Source organism: Carassius carassius, chromosome 11, assembly GCF_963082965.1.
Source record: "Carassius carassius chromosome 11, fCarCar2.1, whole genome shotgun sequence".
NCBI classification, from domain to species: Eukaryota; Metazoa; Chordata; class Actinopteri; order Cypriniformes; family Cyprinidae; genus Carassius; species Carassius carassius.
In genome coordinates, this window is record NC_081765.1 from 9,821,415 (window position 1) to 9,848,492 (window position 27,078).

Below are 27,078 nucleotides of genomic sequence, written 5' to 3' on the forward strand. Positions count from 1 at the left end.
ACATTCATTTAATTTATCTTTTAATTATTGAAAATTAAGCAAACTTTATTTTTTGGTAAACAAAGGGGATTTAAATAAAACATTAAATAAAATAAATAAAACAGCCCTAATATATATATATATATATATATATATATATATATATATATATATATATATATATATATATATATATATATATATATATATATATATATATATATATATATTATAGTTAGAGCACCCTAATTAATTTAAGAAGCACCCTCAGTGATTCGATTCTTGAGCCAGCCTGGTTTGATGTACAATTTTAGTGTTGGTCACATCACACCTGTAGTTTAATTGAGAGTCTCATGGCAGCAGTCCAGAACGATCAGCTTTACGCCTTCATAAATAATAGTTTGATGGGCATTTAATTTAGTAAATTAATGGATCGCAGAGTGTAAATTTTAAGCTGATACATATGCATGCTTTAATAATGAACTTGAAAGGATCAGTAAGACCAGATGGACCTGAGATGGGCCTTATGTTGAATGTGTGTGTGTTTGCACATGCTTGTGTATGTTTAAGTATGTAACCTGCTATGCATTTTTATGAACATGCATAATGCAGACGAATCATGCGTCTTATTGCAATTTTATGAAGCCTTGATTTGCATTTTACTCCAAAAGACTTCATGGATAAACACACACACACTCACACATCTTCCCACACAAACAGACAGGAATGGAAAGAGGGAGGGAGGGAAAGCAATATCTGTGCTCCATCACAGGTCACTGTGTCACTCACGGTGTTGTCAGGAAAAGTGTTTACGCTCCATACTTCATACCAGCTGTCATTTATAAACAACCGACCATGCTTTATTGTATCCCATTATATTGTGTTTCACATTTAGAATGTTTCCTCTTCTTACTTCTACATTTGTCCAATGCCTTGCTATTGCAGAACTGTGTAGGCACATTTCCCACTTAATAACAGAGAAATGAAAGTGACAAGTGCTGCTATTGTTCACAATGGACAGCCTGCCAAGACAGGCTTCAAATGTTTTCAACAATAAGCCCATCAGGGGTTCTTCTCAAGTTACTGCAAACACTGCGTAAGGAACATTGGACCTTAGAAACTAAAACAAGAAGGCAAGACTTTCACTATTTTACCGGTTTATCCTTTCATTTCCTTCTGAAAAAGAACTACATTATTAGGGATACATATTATTAGGGAAGTACTTATTAGGGAAATATTATACCTTATATTATATAATAATATACCTTTTATAATATACCTTATATTATATATATTATGTACCTTAAGACTATACTTAAGTGTAAACTGAATGTAATGTGTTTGGCCGCATAATAGCATGTTATTTACAATTAAATAGATTTTTTTATTAAATGCAATTAGTTGATTTTCCTCGTGATCGCTATAATTTGTGCAGTCTTGTTCATTACTGACATTTAATTAATTAATAAATGTTAAATGCTTATTAAGTTTTTGCTAGATGCATGAGTTTCACCAACGCGTTCTGTGTCATAAAATAACTGCTTATCAAAACCAAGGTTGACATCCCTGTATTCTGTTTGCACCTATATCTTTATTTGTGCATCTTTTAGGCACATGATTGGGTAGTTAATAAGCGGTCTACAGTATAATCTACAGTAGGACGGGATTTAAACATGTAGGCTATTTGTGATGTGCTTCTTTTCCTTATTATTAATCTTTATTGTTAACCATATTGATGAGAAATGTGATGTATATGTAAAGTGCATAGGTTAATTTAATTCAGTTTCGTTCTATAATGTTGTTTTTTTCTGCACACACACATACACTGCACATAAACAATCTTTTCAAACAGAAGCTTGTAACACACATGATATCTGTCACAGCATATAATGACTACAAAAAAATTACAAATTACATATAATTTTATTTCAAATAAAGGGAAAATTAAAAGTGAGTTTAATCCAAGCCGCTCTAAAAGATCTTAGAATAGTTCTGCATCCTTCTGAAGGCACTCCGTCTTGTGTTCGCGGTGTTGCCATTTAAACATGTTAATTACAAAAACAAAACGTTTGGTGTACTGTCTCTGGAAAAATCAACAGTGATTGATCAGCCTTTATTTATGTACAGTATTGTAGATGTTGTTACCTAGGCCAAGCAAAATTAGCTGAAATATATGCTAAAGTAAGAGTGCCTGCATGGTTGTCCATCAGATGCCTGTCAAAGTTGAGTTCGTCACTATAGCAACAGTAAAACTGTCATGTCGTTATAATGAGAAAACAAACTTTCGTTATGTCGAGATAACGAGAAAATTAAGTTATAATGAGAAAACAAACTTTCGTTATGTGGAGATAACGAGAAAATTAAGTCATTATAACGAGAAAACAAACTTTTGTATGTTGAGATAAAGAGAAAATTAAGTCGTTATAACGAGAAAACAAGAAGGAAACAAATTATAATGCATGACCGCTTAGAACTTCCGTAATTTATAATTTATAAAAAAAAAAAAAAAACTATTAAAATCACATAAAGACATTTGCTGTAGTATGTTGCTCAACACATATTTTTTAAGAATGACAAAATAATATTCAAACACAATGATTTAAAACAAGTGGACCTTTTCATTTGGCAGTGTTTTAAAAGTGTACTTCAGTGTGTTAACAAATAGGAGGTACACTTAAGTGGCCTTTTATTTACTTAATATTATATTATCTGCAGGTTTTTTTATGATTTGAAGTTTGCCACATTTACATTCAAAGTAATTAAGCTCACTTTTTTCACAAGGGTTATATCTGTATATCTTTACACAAACACACGATGACAAAAACCTTTGAATCAGATAACGAGATAATTATAACCCTTAATATGACTGTATTGAGCTGATAGCTTTGTTTATAAACAGCAGCATGTTTTGCACAAATGAGGTTGGGGGTTATAATTATAACAGTATACTCAATGAATCCTAGCAGGTCTCACGTGACATACATAGCCTACCTGCTTAATTCAAGCTTATCATTTGCTTACTGAGGGTGTCAGCCACATTATAAATTACTGGGCCAGTGACTCTTAGCCCACAACTGAGCTGTTGAAAAGTTATTTATGGGCAAATGACAGAAGTAATCAGTACTGTATTTTGATTTCATTTTCATTCCTGTTAAATCAGTGGATTGTTGACCTGATTGATCCATTCACAGACCTGTATAATTGACCTCATAAACAAATAAGGAGGCTATCTAAAGAGCTGAAACAGCAAAAACTCTGTTTGCTCTGAGCATGCGAAGAAGGAAAGGTCTTCAATTCCTAAGGGACTTTTTTTCAAGGCCATTCACACTAGACCATTTATAAGATGACAATCAAGGGTTAATTAGATGAGAAAAACACACTTCCCATATTAAGGTTTACTTTAATGATCTGTAGAAAACAGTACAGGCTAGTCTTATATATTACACACACATATTAGGCTTATATAATATAAAATACATATAGGCTAATACACATTTTATGATATACATATTAAGAACTCCTTTCTCTTTTCAGTGTGAAATTTAAGAGCACAATGCATAACCTAGATCACATTTCAATCTAAACAGACATGATGGAGAAATGCCTGCAAAAAAAAAAAGAAAAGAAAATGAAATGAAATAGTGTCTTTTTTTTCGATCAGATGAGACATTTTCCCCGGGAGGTGTGTGCTGTTATTGGTTAACGTACAGCTAGACAGTACAGTTCAGTTCATCTGAGAGAGTGTAAGCATCGCTCCGTCTACGTACATAGTCAGTCACTGACGTACTCAACCCTCAGCAGACCTGCATCGCAGCGTCATCACTGATCCCCACCAAAAACTAGAGCAGAACTGATGCTCTGCTGTTTCCACACGAACATACTGACACAGTTTCGCTGGCATTCTTCTATGCTGGGTTTAAATGCTTCGTTTATGTTATATAAATACACCATGGGATATACTAGTGAGCGACGCCGCCGACGCGTCAAATTACAATGCTCGCACTATATTCTAAATTTGTCTCATTTTTGTCTTGTTTTGTCGTGTCGCTCGTTTGCAGTGTAGGTGGGGTGTTGTTTATACTTTGTGAAGGAGGAGTCTTAGTAAAAGGCAATGACCGGAAAGAATCTTGTAGTGGAAGGCAAACACAAGACACACACACACACACACACACACACACACACACACACACAGTATTCGGGAACGCTAGAGGCAGTCGCGTAACACAAGACGCACCCAGACTCTGTAAACAGCATATAGAGCACCGGTTGCGTTACATAACGAGGATGATCCACACTTCTATCTACTTCTTTCTATCTATCTATCTATCTATCTATCTATCTATCTATCTATCTATCTATCTATCTATCTATCTATCTATCTATCTATCTATCTATCTATCTATCTATCTATCTATCTCTATCTATCTATCTAGACTAGATTTTTATAGTCTCAGTTAAATGATTCGTCTTGAACCGACTGCGTCAATATAACGAGGTCAATAGTGTACAGAATAAAGTCATGCGCATTGCATATAATTTTTTTTTGATGCGTCAGAGCAGATGCTTATACTGACTTGATCAATAATAAAATGTAGGCTACAAAATAAAACCAACAGCATTATAATTAAAATAAAAAGGGGTTATGCTAGTTTATAGTACATTTGGAAATGGCTTTAAAATAATAATAACATATATAACACACACACACACACACACACGCACATATGTGTATATATATAGCCTACACACACACACACACACACACATATATATAATAAAAAGGCAGGAATTTTGCTATTCAAGTTTCATTAGAAAAGGACATGTGCAGATAATTTAATAGTATTACATTGCAAGTTTCATTATTAAACTTAACAATATTAATGTAGGCTATTACGACATTCTGAGCTGAGGTTTGACTTTACAGAACCATAAACGAAATGAACACAAAACGATGTAATTAACGCCAAATTACAAAATGCAGGGAAACTTGCGCAGTCAGTACTTACTGCTTGTTTTAACCACCCCAGCTGTTCCCTACAACGACCACAAAATATTTAAATCATAAACTATTCACAGTCATTTTATTTCGTAGGCTATTTGAGCAAAATATAATACCGTATAACTGAGCGGCTATCTGAGCAGCACGCACAGTGGGTTGCGATGCTCTGACAATCCTCTGGTGCCTTGGGTTGTTCCAGTGGGGGCGGAGCGGCGAATATGAGTAGAACGTGATTGGTTCGCTCTACTATCAATCAAACATTTCCACCAATGAACCCAATGAGCTGTTAAAGGGGCGGGTTCATAGGTGCACCTTCCCCCGATGGTTGCACCGCCTAGTGTGTGTGCGTATTTTTTTTTTTTAAACCAAAGCTTGGATGTGTAGGACGTCACATGTTGTTTTTTCCTCTTCACTCCAGTCACTTAGTGAACAACATGTTATTTACTGTTAAACCGCTCCACGCAGCGAACGCGCACTCCGAGCCGGGTCCATAAGAGAGTCTGACAGGATTAAAACTGATTGACAGCACAAGTTAAGCAAAAGTGAGAGTTTTTCTTCACAGCATATGAGAATGGCGAGTCCGCCGCCGACGGGAGGACAGCTGATTTCAAATATGACCGTGAAGAACAACAACCACGTTAAGAAATGCGGCTTACTGAGGAAACAGAAGCACGGACACAAGCGGTTTTTTGTGCTGAGGGAGCCGAGCGAGGGCTGTCGCGCCCGGTTGGAGTATTACGAGAGCGAGAAGAAATGGAAAAACAAGTCGGCTGCTAAACGGGTTATACCTTTGGACTCGTGCCTGAACATCAACAAGAGAGCCGATGCCAAACACAAACACCTGATCGCCCTTTACACCAAGGACGAGTATTTTGCCGTGGCTGCCGAAAACGAGCAGGAACAGGAGGACTGGTACTCGGTCTTAACGGATTTAATGAACGAGGGGAAAGTGAGCGACAGCTCCGCGAATAATTCGGCGTCATCCCTCGTCGGCTTTGATGAGGCAAACTACGGCGTGATAACGCCCGTCACCGCCACTTACAAGGAGGTTTGGCAGGTCAATTTAAAATCCAAAGGACTCGGACAGAGCAGGAACTTAACGGGCGTTTACAGGCTGTGTTTAAGCAGCCGGACGATCAGCTTCGTCAAACTCAACACGGAGGCGGCGTCGGTGATTTTACAGCTGATGAACATCCGCCGATGCGGACATTCGGACAGCTTCTTCTTCATCGAGGTGGGCCGGTCCGCGTCGATCGGACCCGGCGAGCTGTGGATGCAGGCGGACGACTCGGTGGTGGCGCAAAACATTCACGAGACTATTTTGGAGGCGATGAAAGCCATGAAAGAGATGTCAGAATTCCGCCCGCGCAGCAAAAGCCAGTCCTCGGGTACTAACCCCATCTCTGTGCCCACCAGGCGGCACTTTAACAATCTCCCGCCGAGTCAAACCGGGTTGCAGCGGCGCTCGCGCACCGACAGCGTGGCAGCGACGTCTGCGAGCGAGGGTGACGGAACTACAGGCAGCCCCATCAGCCCGTGCGTGAACAGGACGCATTTGAGCCGCTCCAACACAGTGACAGTTCGCCCATGCAGAACATTGGAGTCGTCATCCCTGCAGCACAGCAAATCCATGTGCATGCCTGTGTCTCACTCCCCTCCCTCAGCTGCCAGCCCTGTCAGCCTGTCCTGCAGCAGTAACATAGAAAGTGTCCCTCGTCCCTCCAGCTGCACTGCTTCCATTTCGGGCTCCCCAAGCGATGCTGGCTTTATCTCCTGCGATGAGTGTGGCTCCAGCCCAGGTGATATACGGCACCTTTTAGCAGCAAACCGAAGCAACACACCTGAGTCACTTGCTGACACACCCCCCTCAGAGGAGGGCAGCAACCTGCACGGATACATGATTATGGAAAGGCCAAACAACTGTGGACGGCGAAGCGTCCGGGCAGCAGCTGATGAAGGCAAAGGAGATTTGGAGAATGCCTACAGGAAGAGGACACACTCTCTCACCATGCCTTACCAGAAGAGGGTGCCATCACAGGTGTCCTCAGGTTCACTGGATGAATACACACTCATGAGAGCCACTTACAGAACTGGAGGCCATTCGGGGCGCAGCTCTCACACCGCATCCCCAAAGGTCACATATCCTGAGGATTACGGGGACATTGAAATCAGATGGTTACTAAAAAGTTCCAGCAGTAATCTGGGTGACGATGGCTACATGCCAATGACGCCAGGTGTGGCTCCACAAGGGGGGAAGGCTGACAACTACATGCCTATGAGCCCAATGTGCGTTTCTGCTCCGAAGCAGATAATCAACCCCAGGACGCACCCCCTCACTATAGCTAATGGTTACAGAACCAATTCCCCTTGCAGCTGTTCTCTGGATGACAGTGGCTACATAAGGATGCTGTGCAGCTCTAAATTCTCCATCGACAGCTCTGATGGGAAACTGACAAATGGTGAATACCTCAACATGTCTCCTATAGATTCGGTCACCCCACCAGATTTCTACCTGAGCCCTGTGGGTATGGAGCAGTCACCCTGTCTCCGACAGCTTCACTCGTTTAACTCTCTGCACCGTTGTCAGAGGCCCCAGCAGGCTCTAAAGGATGCGGACAATGATCAGTATGTTGTCATGAATCCTCAAAGTCACAGGATAACAGAGGAGTCAGTAAGCACAGCATCCACCCATGCCCCATCACTTCTAAGACAAAGCCGCACAGACAGCCTCATCCCCCGGCACAGGATCAGCCGGCCCACCCGCCTCTCCCTGGACATGTTCCAAACATTACCTAGCATGAATGAGCATCCCCTCCCCTCTGAGCCAAAAAGTCCTGGTGAGTACATAGACATAGACTTTGGACATGTTGCTGAAGGTTGCACTCCCCCTTCCACTGCTTCCTCCGAGAGCCCAGCCTCATCCCTCGGATCATCCGCTGATCACAGCATGTCCCCCATCTCTGATTACATGAACATTGATGTGAATTCGCTATCACACAAATCTGGAAACGCTACTCCATCTAATCATTTGGAGCCGCTTCCAAAGCTTACATCCTGCCCCGCCCACCCTGAGGAAGAGGTGGAAGATGAAAGGTACCACTTCACTGCACAGGTGGCACCAGTGGGCCCGGTTGACAGAACTAAAGACGATTACACAGAGATGACGTTCGGCGTGCCTGCTTCCCCTCTGCAGCCTGTCACGCAGCCCTCCGAAGGTGTCCAGACCATCAACCCATCCTCTTGCTTGCAGAGGCTGACCCTGGAAGAGACTGTGGGAGTGCCTGCCGTTGAGGCTTTTCTGCTGCATGGTACCACTCTGGCCTTGGTGGACCCTGACCGAGGTGCCAAGGTGATTCGTGCCGACCCCCAGGGACGCAGCCGGCACAGTTCAGAGACTTTCTCATCAACCACCACCGTAACACCAGTTTTTCCCTCCTCCGCACACGATGCCAGGCGGCATGGTTCGGCCTCTGTGGAGAATGTGTCTGTTTCTGTGAGGAACAGCGAAGGATCGGATGAAGAGTATAACAGTCCCATGTGCAGGGAGACGTCGACTGGCTTCCAGAATGGACTTAATTACATTGCCTTAAACTTGATGGATGGAGGACTTGCCAGCTGTGATTCTCTTGTCCGGTTCAAAGCTGCCAGCTGCTGTAAAGAGGGCATCAATGGAATACACGCCAGTCCGTATGCCAGCCTTGGGTTCAAGGAGACGGCAACAATAGTAAAAGGTAAGCTTTCTGAATGAAAAAAAGAGTGAAAAGTGGTGATGTGCAATTTCACTACCTTCATTAGTTAACGTTTAGTGTTATTCCTTTTACACTATTTTCAAATGTTATGCTCTGAATTATTCAGAATAATGATTTAGCAGTGTTAATGTGCCCCAATATGACATGACAGTTTGTTTCTTGCTTAACAACAGCACATTACTTGTGCACCAGATGAATGTGTAAGAGCTAATTGAGCAACTTGAGAGTCAGAATGATGCAAAAGCCTCTTTAAAAGCTGTGGCGCAGTTTTTATTCTCAGAGAATGATCGCTTCATCCGTGCAGTGTTTTGGATGAAAACAGGTCAGTTAAAAGTTTTATTCCTCTGCACTGGAGCTGCTTATTTGTTGAAATGTTCATTTTGTTGACAATATTGTGAGGATGAGGGATCTGTGGAATGTGTTCAGATTTAGAGGAAGTAAATGTAAAAGAGAGATCTCATATCCACATGTCAATAATCCAGCAAAAGAGGAATCATTCCTAATATTTGCATCATACCTTGACTCATTCTCTGAATCAGAATTAGTCATTGTTTCATACTTGAGTGAACAGTAGCTCAGCTAAAAACAAGTGAGTCAGTTGTTTATCAGATTTCAGGTAGAGGGTTTCAAGACTGGAATGCAGAATGTGTGCAAAGGTCGTTCGGGGAGGTTAATGTCGGCTTGTTTTTCCAACCTGCCAGGTTTCTTTTAAGGAATGACCCAGCTTTCGTTTTTCAGCAGGACTTGAAAAACAAAGTTGTTTGTGTAGCTCAGAGATAAATGTGTGCTGATAGACACAGAATATAGACTCACGTGAACGTTACACACTAAAACAAGTAATAAGATAGGAGGCGTTTTTCTTGTCAAGCATGACTTTGCATACGTGGAATTGAATGGAGGATGTATATAAGTGAAACAAATGAGTACTCTACGCTTTAATGAGACCCTTGCACTGACAAAGTCAAGGTGAAAGATTACACTCGAAGGACAAGAGCGACTTTTCTGATGAATGACACTTCACAAAAGAGTCTAGAATCAGAAGCCTCTTAAAACAGCTCATACACCGTACAAGGCAAACAGACAACATCAGAAGCTCAATTATGCTCTCTAGGGTGTGTTTGAGAGAGTTGGTGCTGGAGGAGCAGGTGTTTTTGCAGTTCTCTGTTTACCTCCACAAGTGGACGGAGCAGAAAGACATAGCCGCAGGCCACGGAAGCCCTGTGGGACAGTGGGAGGAGACCACAAAGAAAACTTGCACAAACATTGACACACACCCGCTAGCACTCAGCCACCCTGCCCTGTGATTGGTCACTGACAACATTCCACTAAAACAAAAGATGAGCCACAAAGACAGAACAGAGCTCTTATTTCTGTAGAATGGCCTGCTTGTCTTCCTGATAGGAACTTGCACCAGTCCTGATCCATTGAGCATGAGAGCACGGATAGGCTTCGCTCTGTTTACTATGGCAGCATCTGTAATGCCACATTCCATTCCTTCCCTCCTCCCAACACTTTTATAAACTGATTTGAATTGTACATTTGTGAATGGCAAGCAGACGCATACTTTGACAAACACAACTAAATATTTACATAGTGTGCAGGATGTTTGACTCAGGTTTATGATCACGTTTCATCTCGTTAAGACTGATTGGTTTTTGTCACACTCATGGTTTTGTGTTTTTTTATATCTGCGTCTTCACTGAGTCATTGAATGTTAAAATACACCTCCAGTGTGTTGTAAATCAATGGCTTTGCATATAGATGGCTAGAGATCAGCATTGAGAGCAATAAAAGCTTTTAGACATCCCAAGAACTCATCTCAGAGAGCTGAGTGTGTCTGTGAAAGGCTTCCTAAGAAGCTTCCCCCCTGAAAATAGTGTGTGTGTTAGGGGCCAGGACAGCAGATGGTGAGGGCCAGGGTCTTGCACCTGCCATTCCAAGCAGTGCACAGTGGTTATCAGGCCCATCAGAGCCCTTACAATACTCTAATGATTAGCAACCATCTGCTGCCTCACACAACAGCTCAGAGAGACATACAGGGAGATACAGTCAGATAACCAGTGAAAATAGTTGGCACAAGCTTGAAATAAAAGTGAAATCTCTTTTGTTGCAGACACACTGAGCCCCACCCCCTTCTGCTTTGATAGACTTGATTTAATTGAAAAGTGAGATTGTGTCTATCAATTTGCCTGCTTTTATTTCTAGAGAACAGGCTTAGATGACAAATCCCCCATCAAAACAAACACCTATTCCTTTGGATCGTAGTCCATCATTGTACTGTCTCTCCTCCATCAAAATCTTTGTTTAATATCTCCTCTGATTATTTTCATATTTGAGGTATTATTTTTATTTCTTCCGTTCTCTGTCTATCTCCATTCATCACTCTGAATCTGCCTCCCCATCCTCTCTCGCCCTCTTCATGTCTTCCTTCACCTCTTAGTCCTGTTGATGTTGTTGCTGACTCTGTAAGTACCTGCTTTTGTAGCAGATTTTATAGTGTTAACCTCATCCAAGATGTTCTGTTAAATGTTCTCACTGCTCCCTACTTTTAGCAGCACAGATAAAGCGGATTACATGCTGCCACAGATTAGACATTGTTGAGCAGCTTTATATAGTGACCAAGTAAATGGCACACACACACACACACACACACACACACACATGCATGGGTGATTTTCACCTCACAATCAATAGAATAACCTAAAGAAAATTAGGTCTATTATATATATAACACGATTAGCTTTGTAAAAATCTACGCGTTTCAGAAAGGCGGCTCATAGAGGAGCAACAATAATGTACATTATGTGGAAAATAATGTGTTTACCTTAACCTTAAACCACATAAACACATTGCATTACACCAAATACACCAAATAATGTGCAATATCATGTGACCCCTTTAAAATACTGCAATACAGTAATAATAATCACCACTAAAACAAGTTTCTAATGTTTTTGTGAGATGTACTCACAAGTAATAACTTCATCCTGAACATCACCTATTTTTCTCGAGATAGTATGCATCTATAGAAAGCAGAAAAATCTGGACATACCTAGTACATTCATAATTCCATCGTTTTTGTGTATGCATGTAAAGTATATAGCATTTAACATAACACTTTATGTTGGCATCCTGTACATTTAAAATCTCCTTTATATGTGTGTGTTTAGCGTGTGGGAATGATTGGGATGTGGCTGGAATATATCATCTGAAATCTGCATAGGACGCTCTTTAAGAGCATGTGCCGTGTGTGGGAATAATTGCATGGTATGTGGCCTGATTCTGAATGAATGCTACTTTTCTCCCCTGCTGAGCTAAGTGATCTGAGGGTGTGTGTGTGTGTGTGGCAGGGGAGCAGAATATATAGTGATGCTTTACTGTCATCAAATGAATTTAAATGGCTGTTTGGGCATTATCTTTGCAAGCTTTTTGGGTTTGTTTAAAAGGGAACGACTGTGGGATCTGCTGAGCTCACACACCCTTATGCACACACTTTCTTATTCATTGACTCTCCTCTATTTCCATTCGACCGCTGAGCTGTGTTGGCTTAGTTGGCTGAAGTGTTATGAGATTAGGCCGTGACATTTACACATGAAGAGCATCACACCATGCATACAGTACAACCTTTTGCCCAGACATCTCTCTGCCTCTGATGATGTCCAGACTGTTTCTGTCACTGTAAAGTTACAGATTACAATTTGATATTGACATTTAAACTGTAACATATTCGTTGAGCTAATTTGGTTAATGTGGATTTCCTTAGGATTTTCCAATTTTTTTGTCTTTTCTTTCTCCATATAGAAAACTATAAATTGGCAAAAGGGCTAAAATAAAAATACAAATTAAACAAATCAAAGTAGGTACTTGTACAGAAGTCCACATACTTTGTAATGTTTTGTAACAGAGACAATTTGAGATGTCACTTCTGCTATCTCAAAGTCTCACTGAAATGGATGACTTCTAGTTGCTTTGTTGCTACAAATCGCTGACAGTGTGAACATCCCTAATGGGAGTAACACTGGAAGATACTGAATGAAGATGAACAGAGATATTATTTCTACCCCAGGGGTTAAAACTGAAACCCCCCATCTATGAGATATGAGACTGGCATAGGTAAATTAGTAACGCTAGCACGTTTACAGTACAGTCAGTCTCTCAACTTCTTTTCTAACTACTGTAAATTGTGGGAAGTCGTGGCCTAATGGTTAGAGAGTCGGACTCCCAATCGAAAGGTTGTGAGTTCGAGTCCCGGACCGGCAGGAATTGTGGGTGGGGGGAGTGCATGTACAGTTCTCTCTCCACCTTCAATACCACGACTTAGGTGCCCTTGAGCAAGGCATCGAACCCCCAACTGCTCCCCGGGCGCCGCAGCATAAATGGCTGCCCACTGCTCCGGGTGTGTGTGTGTGTGTGTTCACTGCTCTGTGTGTGTGCATTTCGGATGGGTTAAATGCAGAGCACAAATTCTGAGTATGGGTCACCATACTTGGCTGAATGTCACTTCACTTCACTTCACTAAATATGCCTTGTGTGTGAGAACAGTTGTGTGTTTTATGTGTGTGAGAACGCCAGACTGTTCCCGGCCAGGCCTGGTTGGAGGGGGCTAAATTTAACCTGTGTGAAATAAATAAAAAATGAGTTGCAGGACAAATGTGTGTTTACTAGAGAGGGGATAGTTTTTGGGGATGGGGCAGCGGGTTCACAGGCTGTTGACTTGAACTAGTGGGGTCCGGATTACAGCTCCTTTAAATACTGATTTCTCACACAGATACAGGAAAGTTTCAGTGTTGTACATTTGTTTAGGAAGCGATATGTTGCACTCCGCTATGTAGATCTGAAGACGTTCATAGTTTGAGAGATCACTCTGAGAGACAAAACAAGAGGGAGAGAGATGGGGGAGGGAATTTGAGGTCAGAGGGTCCAACAAGACCTCCCACTTCTGGCCTCCATCTGCTCTTACTGATATTTGAATTTGAGCATATTTACATTTAACTTTAATAACGATTGACTAATATTTACTCATTGAACTGTTAGCAGAATTTCCTACAGAATTCTGTTTTGGTGTTATTTAAAATCATTAAATTGTAGTTATGTAATGTTCTGATTTTGATACTGAATTTGATTAATCTTTAGTAAACAGAGTTTTTGCTTAATTTAAAGCCAAACTCGCATCAGTCATGTAAGTTATTTTTTCCTTTTTCACATTAATTCCAATTTATAGTTATCATATTCTCTCTCTCTCTATATATATATATATATATATGTGTGTGTGTGTGTGTGTGTGTGTGTGTGAGTGAGTGAGAAAGGTGAAAAACAAGTTAAAAAAGTAAAAAAGGGTTGCATTGTCGACTAACATAATTTTTTATGTTAAAGTACAATTACTAATACTAAAGCTGAAAATAAAATGTGACTGAAAATATTAAATCTAAGTGTTAAGAAACACTATAATAGTATATCAAAATGTTGTTGAAAAGCACTGTTTGACTATAACAGCACAAGATTGTATTTTGAATATTGATTGTATATTGAAAAAGACATATTATATTCAGTTCCTCCCTCTTCTCATTCATCTCTCTTTGTCTCTGTTGAGTGTTTGTCCCATGACCTCATGGCTCTTTCTTTCCTCCTCGTTCATTGGCACCGTTTTTTCTGCCTTTCCGGATCAGAATGGGACGTCCATGGAATCGCCAAGCTTCCTCTTGCTTAATTAGTTCTGTGAAATTCAAGCTGCCTCTCTGACCTCCGCACACACACACAAACACACTCTGGCTCTGTGGCATCAGTGTGAATGTGAGAATCAGCGAGAGGGGGAAAGAGATCTCTTGTCTGTTTTGAGTCTATTTATATACATGACGAAAGCATGACACCTGACACGGTACGCTGAGAGTCTGGATACGAGCAGCTGAGCTCAAGTTTGCATCAAGGTTTCCACCGTGCTGTAACTCTGATGTTTTTGTACTGTAGTCAATATTGTGCCTTTGTTTTAGATGTGGTGTCTCTAAAGCACTCAGTGGTGACAAGGTCATTATCCAGTTATTGGTGACCTGAAACTGGACACACATTTTACAGAATCCACTGGGTCAACTCTTTACCATTCTAAAAACATATATAAATACAAAATAACAGTAGGGAACAAACTCTGCAGTTCATGTGTTGTTTATTTAATCAATACAATCAATAGAAAAATAAGTTAACATCAGATTTCATTTCTTGTGTGAAATTATACAATTCTTAACTTATTGGACTACACTGGTTTTTGCTGTATGTTTTTGAATCATACAGCATACAGCATCAGAAAAATAATCTGCTCAGAAAAATCAATTGTCTGTGAATCTGACTTCACTGGTTTTGCTGTTCATTTTTTTCTGCACTTCAAAAAAGTTGGCTCATAAGAGTCAATTGTTTGTGAATCAGACTACACTGGTTTCACTTTACATTTTTGATTCACTAAAAAGATTCAACTCATAAGAGCCATTTGTTTCTGACTCCTTAATAGGACAACAGTGATGAATCTTTTCAGAATACAAGTTTAATCTTGGGATTATGTATTCAGTGCACTGACCAATCAGAAGACAGGGCTAGAACCAACAGTTTTTTAGGGTTTTTCCAAATGCTGTTTGGAAAAAAAACTACTTGACCCAAAAACAGCAATAGAAATAGTTTTTATAATTTGTTTGTATCGTTATTGTGTTTTTGTTTTTGTTACCATCAGGGTGAGACAGCAGCGTAAACATGTTTTCTGCTGTTTTTCCCACAGCCGGTGAAGTTGAAAGAACAACAGGAAAACACCTACTCCCTCCGTCTCTCTCTCTCTTTCTCTGTCTTCTCTAGTTGGTCATGAGCAAACAGATCTGTCAGCACTTAACTGGAAGAGTAATACCTTGTAATACCACACAGAGGGAAGTATCAAAGAGCAGGAAAAGACAAGGCACTTTACGACCATGAATCCGCTTGACCTCTAGCTCGCCCCTCCTCCCTGACTTTACCCAGCTCTCTGTGAGACGATGCAGCCCTACTGACGTTCATGGGAATCACTTCCATCCCTGTTGGAGTGGATGTTGTGATATCAGGCTCACATGCGGAAGTGTTTGGAATGTGTGCGGGCAGTCCAGATAATGGGGAGCGATTATGGCATCCTGTATAGCCGATGGCCGTGAATCAAGGGATTGTTAAGTGTGTGTGAGAGCGAGTCTCGCTCTATGAAAACACCTCTTGTTCGAGGCAGATGAAAAGCAGGAGGAGGAGATCGGAGGGGGGTGGCGCTAGAGTATGGCCAGTCAAGACAGGCCCATTAGGGGTTCGTGTTTGCAGAGACTTCTGTCCAGTGTGAGGCCTGCATGCAAATGAAACCTCACAAACAAGTACAACGGGTGAGAGGTCAGGATAGCGCTCTAGTCTTGTAAACAGAACCCAGACAGCAGCAAGAGAGAGAAGCAAACTGTCAAATGCCACTTTAATATTTACATTTCAAACATGAAGTTGATGTGTGTCTTCTCTCTCTCTCTCTCTCACTCTCTCTTATGAGACTTTTCAAACAGGATGGATTCTTGCATTAATTGTATAAATTGTTTACATGGTAATGTGCACACACAAACTATTGTTTAAAATTTTATACGAAACATTTTTATATGAACTAATGGCCACATTTTATAAATAAATTGAAATAGTGGTCATGTTGTAGTCATTTATTCCCTTGTTTTAATTTAGTAAAATGATGGTCACAATTTAACTAAAAAGTATTTAGAAATTAAGAATTCATGTGAACTGCATATTATTTTCCCCTGCATGTCTTGTGGGGACACTGTACTGATGGCTAACAGTAATAATATCAAACTGTGTAAATGATAAAAAATACTGTAAAATCTATTTTTAAGGGTTACCAAAGTACATTTTCTAAAGTTTACAAGAACCTCCTTGTAGCCCACTGGGGGTCCCAATATCCCTGTTTGAACCCCCCTGCCCTATTCCAGCTTAACATGCAGAAACACTTAGATTGGTTCCTTCAAAAAGTGTAAGCAGATTGCTGAACATCTAAGGTTGAGTTGCGTGGTAGTGGAGGTGTTGTATTTTTATGCTCTTTCCATCAGCTGCATAGTGCTAAATGTCAGTGAGTGTTTCCCTCGGCTGTCTCTGAGCACCTGCCACTTCTGTTTCTCGTAGCAAAAGTGCACACATTCCTTAATTGGTAAAAGAGAGAGACAGGGAGCATGTAACCTTTTATCCCCCCTAGCGAGCTTCATTCCTCCTGTATAAATCACATACGAATGGTCATGGAAAAACACACACTGCTCTGTGAAAAGCGAAGATTTTTCAGACAAGGCACAGAGGAATATGATAGTATTTCAGAAAAATGCATTAGTGAATGCCCATAAAAGGCTGTTGTGTTATGTGACAGCAGCATAATCGTGTTGATCTCAGGGAACATTGTGTTTTCTTTCTCTGTCTGGATATTTATAGATATCGCATTAATGTGCTTCTTTCTCTCTCTCTCTCTCTCTCTCTCTCTCTCTCTCTCTCTCTTATTTCTTGCAGACTAAACAGATCCAGTCTCCTCATTAAAGCTCCTTCACCTCTTCTATCCATCGAGAGGAGAGGAGGCGCTCGTGTGGACAGATGGACCACGTTGCTGCTTCAGCTCTCCGCTGATCTTTAACCTCCCGAATCCATTCGAATGGCAGTCGTCACGGCAACACGGACACTTGACCCCAGTGCGAGGCATGAGGATGACTCACAGACACAGAGGCGGGACTTCCTGTCCATCTGTTGCTCCCCACAATCTCTTTCCTCAATTTCTGTGTTACAGACCTTTTCCAATGGTTTTGTTATGAGTTCTGGACTTCGAGTGGCCAGTGGCCCTCAAACCCCTCGCCAAAAACAAAATCAAAACAAACAAGAAGAGAGACATCCAATCTGCACACATACACCCGTCACACAAGCCGCTTTATTTATTTACCCGTGTGATGGCGTGTGTGCATGTGTTCGCGCACAAGCGGTTGCAACACTGCACAGAGGTTTGCATTTCAGAAATTTACTCAACAATTGGAAATCGGAAAAAGCAGTCACTTGGAAAACCCTACCTCAGAACGAGCCAGGTTATGACTTACAAAAAGATATATATTGAGAAACTAATTTATTTTTACAAGTGAATGTTTTCATAAAAAAACACCAATCCAAAGCCTTACTGACTGTACTTGTCAAACAGTGTTTCCTGGAGGACCTGCATACACTCACAAGAGTATCAAAGATAACTGTTTGTCATGGTACCTGAATGTCTTGTACTGCAGCAGAGGAAGGTCTTGCACTGCAGTCAAAGATCTATTAATGCTATTTTGCATTCTACACAGATATTTAAATGATTTTAATATAATAATATTTATCTGAGCTGATAAAGGACCGGTCAGGTGGCCACCTGTCTGCCATCCCGCACATATGCAAAGCAGGCTTCCAGAGCAGAGGAGTCATCAGTTTTGGAATGAATCCACACGCGAATTACACACAACCCTTACGGTACACTAGATGAATGATGTCATGTGCCTCAGGTCAGAGAGAGGAGCACCTCACCATGCCTAGGCACGCTAGCACACTTTAAATCATTGTCTTTACACCGTAACAACCCAGAAGCCTCTGCTGACTTGCCCTCTCTCACTGCTCTGAACACACAGGCTTCCCTTCACCTTACATCCGCACCCATCGGCTCGCCGTTCGAGAGAGTGAGAGATTCAGGGACGTCTCAGAAGGCCTGACACCATTAATGCTGCTCCCTACCGTCAGACAGGGATAGACTCGTCAGAACCAATGCTTTGTCTTGCACTTACAAACTCCTTAGATTGTAACACAAGACACGTTTGAATGTAGAGTATTCTGGCCTAAACATCCACAAACAGACTGATTCAGAGGCAAGAGTCATTCAGATCGACGCAAGCAAGCAAAACAAAGTATAACACACATAACTTGACTTCAGTATATGAAAACGTTTGCCTAGAAAGCTGTACATAATGTATAAACAGATTGCAACTGATGTTTTTAAGTTAAATATGATAACTTATGTCTTATATATATATAAGTGGTACGTGTTTGAATTAATTTCCCCCAAACAACTAAAGCACTAATGAAGGTACTTGCCAAATCCTGAACTTTGGCCTGGCGCTTTTCTTTTCTAATACTTAAGTACGTTTGTTAAAGTATGTACACTGTACGATACATGCCACTTCAAGGATATTTGATAATGCTATGATACAAAAAAAAAAACTAAAAAACTAAAATTCATTTAATTATACTTGATATTACAAAAACAGGTACAAATTCACAAATGGCATATGCAATATTTACATTTTTCTAAGATTAGTTTACAGAAAGGAACCAAATGTATAAATACTGTTAAAATATTTAAAACCTTTAGATTTTTTTTCTGCAAACTTTAAATGGAAAAGGTTTTTTTTTTTTTTTTTGTTCTTTTTTTGCTGTTGAATCCTAACAGTAATTTCAGCAGTGTTTGTATGCAAATGTTGTTTCTTAGTATGGAAAGTTTGATTATTTCAATGTTTAAGTGCTTTTTTTTTTCTCTCTGTCTTCCATTGTATATACTTCATATTATTTGCATTGTGATGCTACTTAGAAATGATAATTTAAATTTAGTGTAATGAGCATTGCTACAGAAACTGTATTGATTCTGAATAGCCACATGCAATAAAAAAGTGACATTATTTAAGAAACTCATCTTGCATTATGTCTGTTTCATAGCTTACAAATGACACTAGTTGTGTGACTTCCTGAGAACATCCTTGCTCCGCCTTGATGTAACTTCCAAGGAGTCTGTGCGGTTAATTTAACGTAGACCAATTTAATGCAGACTAAACAAATAGTCCATGAAGACACTCATAATGGCTGCAGTCTGATCTACTGCCTGACCCCAAATACAAAACAGACTAAAGGGATTATGAAATGTCATGCCCAAAGCCATATGATGAAGGATTATTAATTCTCAAGCCCCTGCTAATTAAAATGGTAATTAAGTGGCAACTAAGTGGGGGTTTGGGCCAGGCAACGAATCAAAATAAACAGGTCTGGGATCTTTCCCTCTGGCCTGCCTCAGCAGAGGCAGGGATTCCTGGTGTCCCGCTGAGCTGAGAATGGCCGGCTTTCTGTGTCAAGACTCCCTGATATGCTCGGTCATTATGTCTCGACAATTTAGACAGATTTATGCATAATTGAGCCAGCTTTGAGCAGTGCTTTTGACCCATGTCTCATTTAAAGCTGTGTCCGCTTATGTGAATACTGACAGTTTCCCACAAATGTCTGCCTCAGAATGTCAGAATAAGTAAATGCATTGACTTCTGGGAACTGTCAGCCAAGCCTCAACTGGGTGAGTCGGACTTGTTTTTCTGATATACTGTGTGTGTATATGAAATGACACCAGAAAAGAACCAAGAGACCTGTATGAGAGCAGGAAGAAAGTCCCAGAGAGAAACAGCTTTCCTCCATTTGGTGACAATCCCATCATCCATCACAGCCCTCATCAGCCACAAACAGCTCGTTTGGACTAATTAAGCACGCTAATTGATCTTATTAAATAATAAAAGGTAATGGATGATTGAAATCATCCTGTAGACGGGAGACGTGTTTACTATAAGTATTGCAGCACTCTTTCATTTATATATATATATATATATATATATATATATATATATATATATATATATATATATATATATATATATATATATATATATATGTGTGTGTGTGTGTATATATATATATATATATATATATACATATATATATATATATATATATATATATATATATATATATATATATATATATATATATAAACAACATATAGATAGACATTATTTGGTTAAACGAGGTCCATAAATGACCATATATACTACACTGTACCTTAGAGAGACTGGAGGAGAAGAGCTAATGGTGTAGAAGAATTGTACATAGACCAATCATGGCCTACAAGAAGGTGGGCTCTACAGAGAACGCAAATCAATTCAAATATACATACATATAAAATATGGAATAGGAATTTAATGGAAATTAAAAAATCCTGACCAGGACATGTCCGGGAAAAATTTATGGTTTAGTATATTTAATTTTAAATGTACATATAATTTAATTTTAAATTATATATAAAGGCTTAACCTTTAAACAGCAGAAGTAAATACCTCTTTTATACCTGTAAATAATTTTTGTAGAAAAATGTTTTACAAAGTAAATCATTCAATATTAATTACCCATTTAATCCCACCGGTCACAACAGTGACCGTAAAAAAAATGTTCATTTATAAAACTCTAAAAACCTTACTGTCTGATGTTTTAGTGTATTTCCTGACAAAAATAAAAACAAAAGCACGTGTATCAAACTCAAATGTGTGCTTGACTGAAAAACATGTAGAAAAAAAAGTTAGACACTGTCTGATGAAGAGCCTGCCTGCTCAAAAGTTCACACGCTATGATAATTTTATTATTTATTTTTTTTATAAATATTTGATATTTTTGAAGTTTGGTGTTGCTGACTTTATACTTATTATTATTTTATTCTACTTAGTGCATTTCCTGCAAATATTGATCTAATAAAATGTATCATTTACAGGTGCATCTCAATAAATTATAATGTTGTGGAAAAGTTCATTTATTTAAGTGATTCAACTCAAATTGTGAAACTCGTTTATTAAATAAATTCAATGCACACAGACTATAGTCTAAGTCTTTGGTTCTTTTAATTGTGATGATTTTGGATCACATTTAATAAAAACCAACCGATTCACTATCTCAACAAATTAGAATATGGTGACATGTCTAACAGCTAATCGATTCAAAACACCTGCAAAGTTTTCTTTAGCCTTCAAAATGGTCTCTTAGGTTTGTTCACTAGGATACACAATCATGGGGAAGACTGTTGATCTGACAGTTGTCCAGAAAACAATCATTGACACCCTTCATAAGGAGGGTAAGCCATAAACATTCATTGCCAAAGAAGCTGGCTGTTCACAGAGTGCTGTATCCAAGCATGTTAACAGAAAGTTGAGTTGAAGGAAAAAGTGTGGAAGAAAAAGATGCACAACCAATCGAGAGAACCACAGCCTTATGAGGATTGTCAAGCAAAATTGATTCAAGAATTTGAGTGAACTTCACAAGGAATGGGCTGAGGCTGAGGTCAAGGCATCAAGAGCCACCGCACTCATACGTGTCAAGGAATTTGGCTACAGTTGTTGTATTCCTCTCGTTAACCTACTCCTGAACCACAGACAATGTCACAGGCATCTTACCTGGGCTAAGGAGAAGAAGAAATGGACTGTTGCCATTGGTCAAAAGCCCTCTTTTCAGATGAGAGCAAGTTTTGTATTTAATTTGGAAACCAAGGTCTTAGAGTCTGGAAGAAGGGTGGAGAAGCTCATAGCCCAAGTTGCTAAAAGTCTAGTGTTAAGTTTCCACATTCTGTGATGATTTGGGGTGCAATGTCATCTGCTGGTGTTGGTCCATTGTGTTTTTTGAAAACCAAAGTCACTGCACCCATGTACCAAGATATTTTGGAGCACTTCATGCTTCCTTCTGCTTCATTTTCCAGCAGGATTTGGCACCTGCCCACACTGCCAAAAGCACCAAAAGTTGGTTAAATGACAATGGTGTTGGTGTGCTTGACTGGCCAGCAATCTCACCAGACCTGAACCCCATATAATCTATGTCACAAACTGTCACATGACCAGAGCAGTTTAATTCTGGGTTGCACCTTGAGTAGATGACCGCTCAATCAAAGCTCCAAAATGAAAGGTTAGTAAAGTATGTTAATATAAAGATATGACAGAGATCATTGGACCACATTATCTTTAAGGTGTGTAGTATTAATATATGAATTCACATATATTCAGTTTTGTTGAGTGTGGTCATAGAATGAGTGAATATGTTGATCGTGGGTTCAATTCCCAGGGCACACACATACTGGTTAAAAAATGTGTAGCTTGAATGCACTGTAAGTCACTTTGAATACAAGCATCTGCTAAATCCGGTGTGATAACAGTGAATGATGGACAAAAAAAAAATCTTGGTTAGATAGTGACAAATCGCTAAACTATTGCCAATTTTTATTTTTATTTTTGCCTGTGAAATTTCATTATGTGATCGTACTGATCCAGCCTGCAAAAACTCACCAGACAGAGAGATGAACTATCAAAGACACCCTCTTTGATAGTTCCACTCTTTCCTTTGCTCTCTCTCTCTCTGTCTGTCTGGCAAACAGATGCTGATAGGTCAGACAGAGTAATAGGGTTGCTCCATGCAAACATGCAATGAACAGAGACAGCATGAAAAGTACAAAGTGCTCATGAGACTGAAAACAGACAAAAACAAACACCTGAGCACACCTGGGATGACTCACTATCGACTTGGCTGGCATTCAAGAGGTGAGCTCATGGTCCGCCCTCCCCCATCTCTTTTTCCTCTTTTGCCTTTGTTGTTTTTCCCAGAACTCTCCACATCCACCTCAGCAGCAGGAGGAAGGGGCGGGGTTTAGATAAGACCTGCCCACTGCTCACCTGTTTGAACATATAAACAACATGACTTCATGTGCTTGTGTGTGTGACAGAGTATTTCCTCTAGACAATGAGAAAAAAAAGCATCTATATCATATACATATGACTTTTCTCAAAAACAAAGTTGGGCCAGTGACACAGCTTACTGCAAAATTAGTCATGTCAAGGGTTAAAAATGTTTTAGATATAAATAATTGAAATGATAAAATGTACAATCCAAATTCTTAATTCCAAATTTTATTTTATTTATCTTTATTTTTATTTTAAATTATTTATTTATTCTTTTTTTTACTAGTCCATGTTTCAAGATTTTATTATAGTGCTTGTAATTGTAAAATCTGGCGAAATACTTAATTCACCCCCCCCCCCCCCCCAACACACACCTCCCCCCAAAAAAGCAGGCAGCTGTATTGGACCTTTCTAAATATATGGTCATGTTATGAATGTCGTGTAGAGTTTGTTTGATTGGTAGTGACACAGCTCTGATCTTGTGCCACTCTCTCCTAAACCTAAAGCCAGCCAGCTGCAGAAAACCACCACAAAGCAAACATGGAATGATGGCTGTAAAATGGTTCAGGCCAAAAAAAAAAAAAGAACAGACAAAACCACTAGACTTCTGAAATCAATCAGGCTGATAAGGGTGTGTCCGTGAGTCACAACTTCAGATGAAATTCTGTGTCAGCTTGCGACCTCATGTGTTTCTCATGCATTCTCTGGCTCATCAGTCTCACAAACATGTTGACTCTCTAGGAGCTTTCAGGAAACTCTTTTAAAAAATATGTGGGAATTAACCAAATCTCGCTCACTAAATCTCTCTCCCTTTCATTTTCCTTGCTCAGACAAGTCATGGAATGTGGCCTCTCTCTTCTTCTGCTTGCTGCTTCCTTCTTCCCTGCTTGTTTACGCTTGGCTGCAGCCTGTGGCTCTTTCCCAGGCCTGGATGGGATAAGAGGGAATGTCCAGACTCTGACCTCTCTCACATGCCCAAACCAGCACGCAAACAATAACGGATGACCCACAACCACATCCACCCAACCACAAAAGTCATTATCACATCAGGTTGAACCATTAACCCATACAAAAGTACAGATTTATCTCAGCTGACATTTTTTTCTGACATGTACTTCATTATAACAACACCTCGGAATTGTAGTCAAGACACAGTGCAAGTGATAAGCAGGTCCATACGGAGTCTGCGCCCACACAATTCCCCAGAAAGCATGGATACACATCATTCATTGTGTGTATAATTTTTTTTTTTTTTTTTTTTTTTTTTTACCTGTGAGGTTCTAGTTATATCAGTGGAACACTGGAACATTAACATTAAGACATTATAGAACTATTATATTTATAATTTTATTTTCGGCTTAGCAGAAGACAAAGACAGGCTAAATGATTGATACCAACAGTGAAAAGTCCCAGTTCTGTTGGACTGGCCAATCAGATGAAAAAAAGAAAAAAAAAGACAAGAAAATGCTAATGTAGAATTTAATAATTTACTTTTAGATTCTATTTAATTATAGATTATATTTACATCAATACTCTTTATATTTTGTTTAGTTATATTTCCTTATTAAAAAAATATTTAAAATCCAGTTTTAATATTTCAATTATTATTATTATTTTAGCTAAATACCCAACATTTCCAAGTTGTGGAAGTGTATAGTGTCTGTAGCGACCTGAGGTATGTAACGGTGTAGTGTAATAAGTGCGCTCTGACAATGACAGTGATGGTAAAATCATCTGCTCAAATTAAACTCATCCAAGTTTAAAAAGGTAACAAATGATGCTTTATTTTATTAATTTTTAATTGTTAATAAAATATCATGAGTTTTATGTTGTTGAAGCAGTTATAGATCCATCTGTCTTAGATATATTAGATCCAGGTTGCTAAAGATCTGAATATGTATATGTAACAGTAATTAACAAAACATTCATGTATTTAAGGGTTAAACAAGTTGTGAAACAACTTTGCAGTTGCAAGTCTTAACATGTCTTAAATTTGACAATGTTAGGTCCAATAGTTAATTTAATTGATGGGGTCTTATTACAACAATAAATGATAGCAGGTTATCTCTACCATACTGATCTCTAGAGAGAAAGCCATTCTACCTGTCCCACTTTCTGTGGAATAAAGTCCATTACAGTCGCTACTTAAAATGTTCCTGCAATAATGTCATAGAAAGCATTAAATTGTCCTTTCTCATACATAAATACTATGTTACAACACTAATTTTATGTTTTAAAACAAATTATAAGTAAACTGTTTGTGTTTCTTGAAAATCATTGCTTCAATGAACATTTTACAATATAGAACCTTATCGTTCCATGCAGAAAATAGGTATTTTTATTTTTTTATTTTTTATTAGAAGGTTCTATCTGCATTTGACCTGTTACAAAAATTTTCAAATCTCAGAGGATTTTGATACAATTTAGGGTCTCTGTGATTTTTACGTAACAAAGACACTTGTTCTCCTTTTATTTATTTATTTTTTGCTACATGGAATGCAAAATTTGAAAGTTCAATATCTCACAACTGTTCAGAATTGAGACAGAACTTTATAATTCCAAGGTGGCGATTTTAAATCAATTCACATCGATTTCATACAACCAGTGCAGAAAATGAGGAAAAGTCCATAGATTCCATTTTGGTTGCAGTCCGATACCTTTTTAATCAACAACACTCATTACAAGTTCCTGAAGCATTATTTGTTATTTGTCTCTTTGCATGTGGTTAATGTTGTTGTGTGAAATTGGCCAAATGAAACCAAGGAAATGGTCTTGTTTACTACATTCTTAAGGTAGTTGTGCAACTTTCATCGAGGAGGAAGTCTCTTTCATTTTCTTTTGCTTTATCTCTCGCTCTCTTTCTCAGTGTTTTGCAATATCTAATAGTGGGTTGGGTAAGCACAAGACTCAAGTGACAGATGTGAACTGAAGCAATTCATTTTTGTGTGTGTACTCTCCTGACCATATATGCATGTATGGGAATATTTCTTCTCTTTATTATATATCTAAAACTAGATATGTACTAATACAATAAATAGGTATCGTAGATGTTCTTTCTTATAGAGGAGTCAGTTATTTTACTGCCCTGTTTCCAGCTCCGATCATGGTGTTTTAATGTGTGCTGTTATCTCTCTAATCATGGACGTTTGAGTGAGAAGCGTTCATTGTGAAAAAGTGCAACACAGTACTGACTGAGCCACTGATCTTGCCGTATTTCACAGAAAAATAAAAAGCTCACGTACTCTCTCACTGGTGTTAATGGGTACATGGGTGTTTGTGTGGCTGGGTGGCACAATGGCTGGTTATGTAAGATCGGACCTGCCCCAGAGCTGACCCACATCTCTACACACATGATGAATCCTTGTCTTTGTATTACGTATGGGCGAATATCAGTTATTTGTGGAACCAAACAGGCAACAGACCTAAAAACAACTTAAAAAACTAAAAATGTATTCATTATTTTGGGTTGTTGAATATGTTCCGAGTTATTCATTATTCCTTCTTTGTTGCAACATTTTGCATATTTCATTTTGTAATAAAATGTTGTCCTTGCCTATCACTCAAAGTCAACGCCCTCAGATACATAAATAATATGTCAAATATTTATTATAAATATTGACAAATCAAGCATTCACTTCAGTTAATAAATTAATAAATTGAGAATGTTTCAAACTGCAAGATGGTTTTTCTCAGCCAATAAATCAATGTCTTGATTTCTTTTTCAGATTTCTTGTTCAGCTAATTTTTAATTAATAACACAATAAAGTGATCTATCATTTTAGTGGATATACATGCATAGATAGGC

General features: G+C 39.1%; 1 protein-coding gene across 1 annotated transcript; it reads left to right on the forward strand.

Moving 5' to 3' along the window:
* The first annotated feature begins 5,355 nt into the window (after positions 1-5,355).
* LOC132152740 (insulin receptor substrate 2-like) lies at positions 5,356-18,298 on the forward strand. The gene is made up of 2 exons (XM_059561599.1): positions 5,356-8,709; positions 17,260-18,298. The coding sequence occupies exons 1-2, from the start codon at positions 5,544-5,546 to the stop codon at positions 17,262-17,264; spliced, it is 3,171 nt and encodes a 1,056-aa protein (XP_059417582.1). The 5' UTR covers positions 5,356-5,543; the 3' UTR covers positions 17,265-18,298.
* Positions 18,299-27,078: the final 8,780 nt, after the last annotated feature.

Coding starts and splice junctions, on each gene's coding strand:
- LOC132152740 (XM_059561599.1), top strand. CDS start 5,544: ATGAGAATGGCGAGTCCGCCGCCGACGGGAGGACAGCTGATTTCAAAT.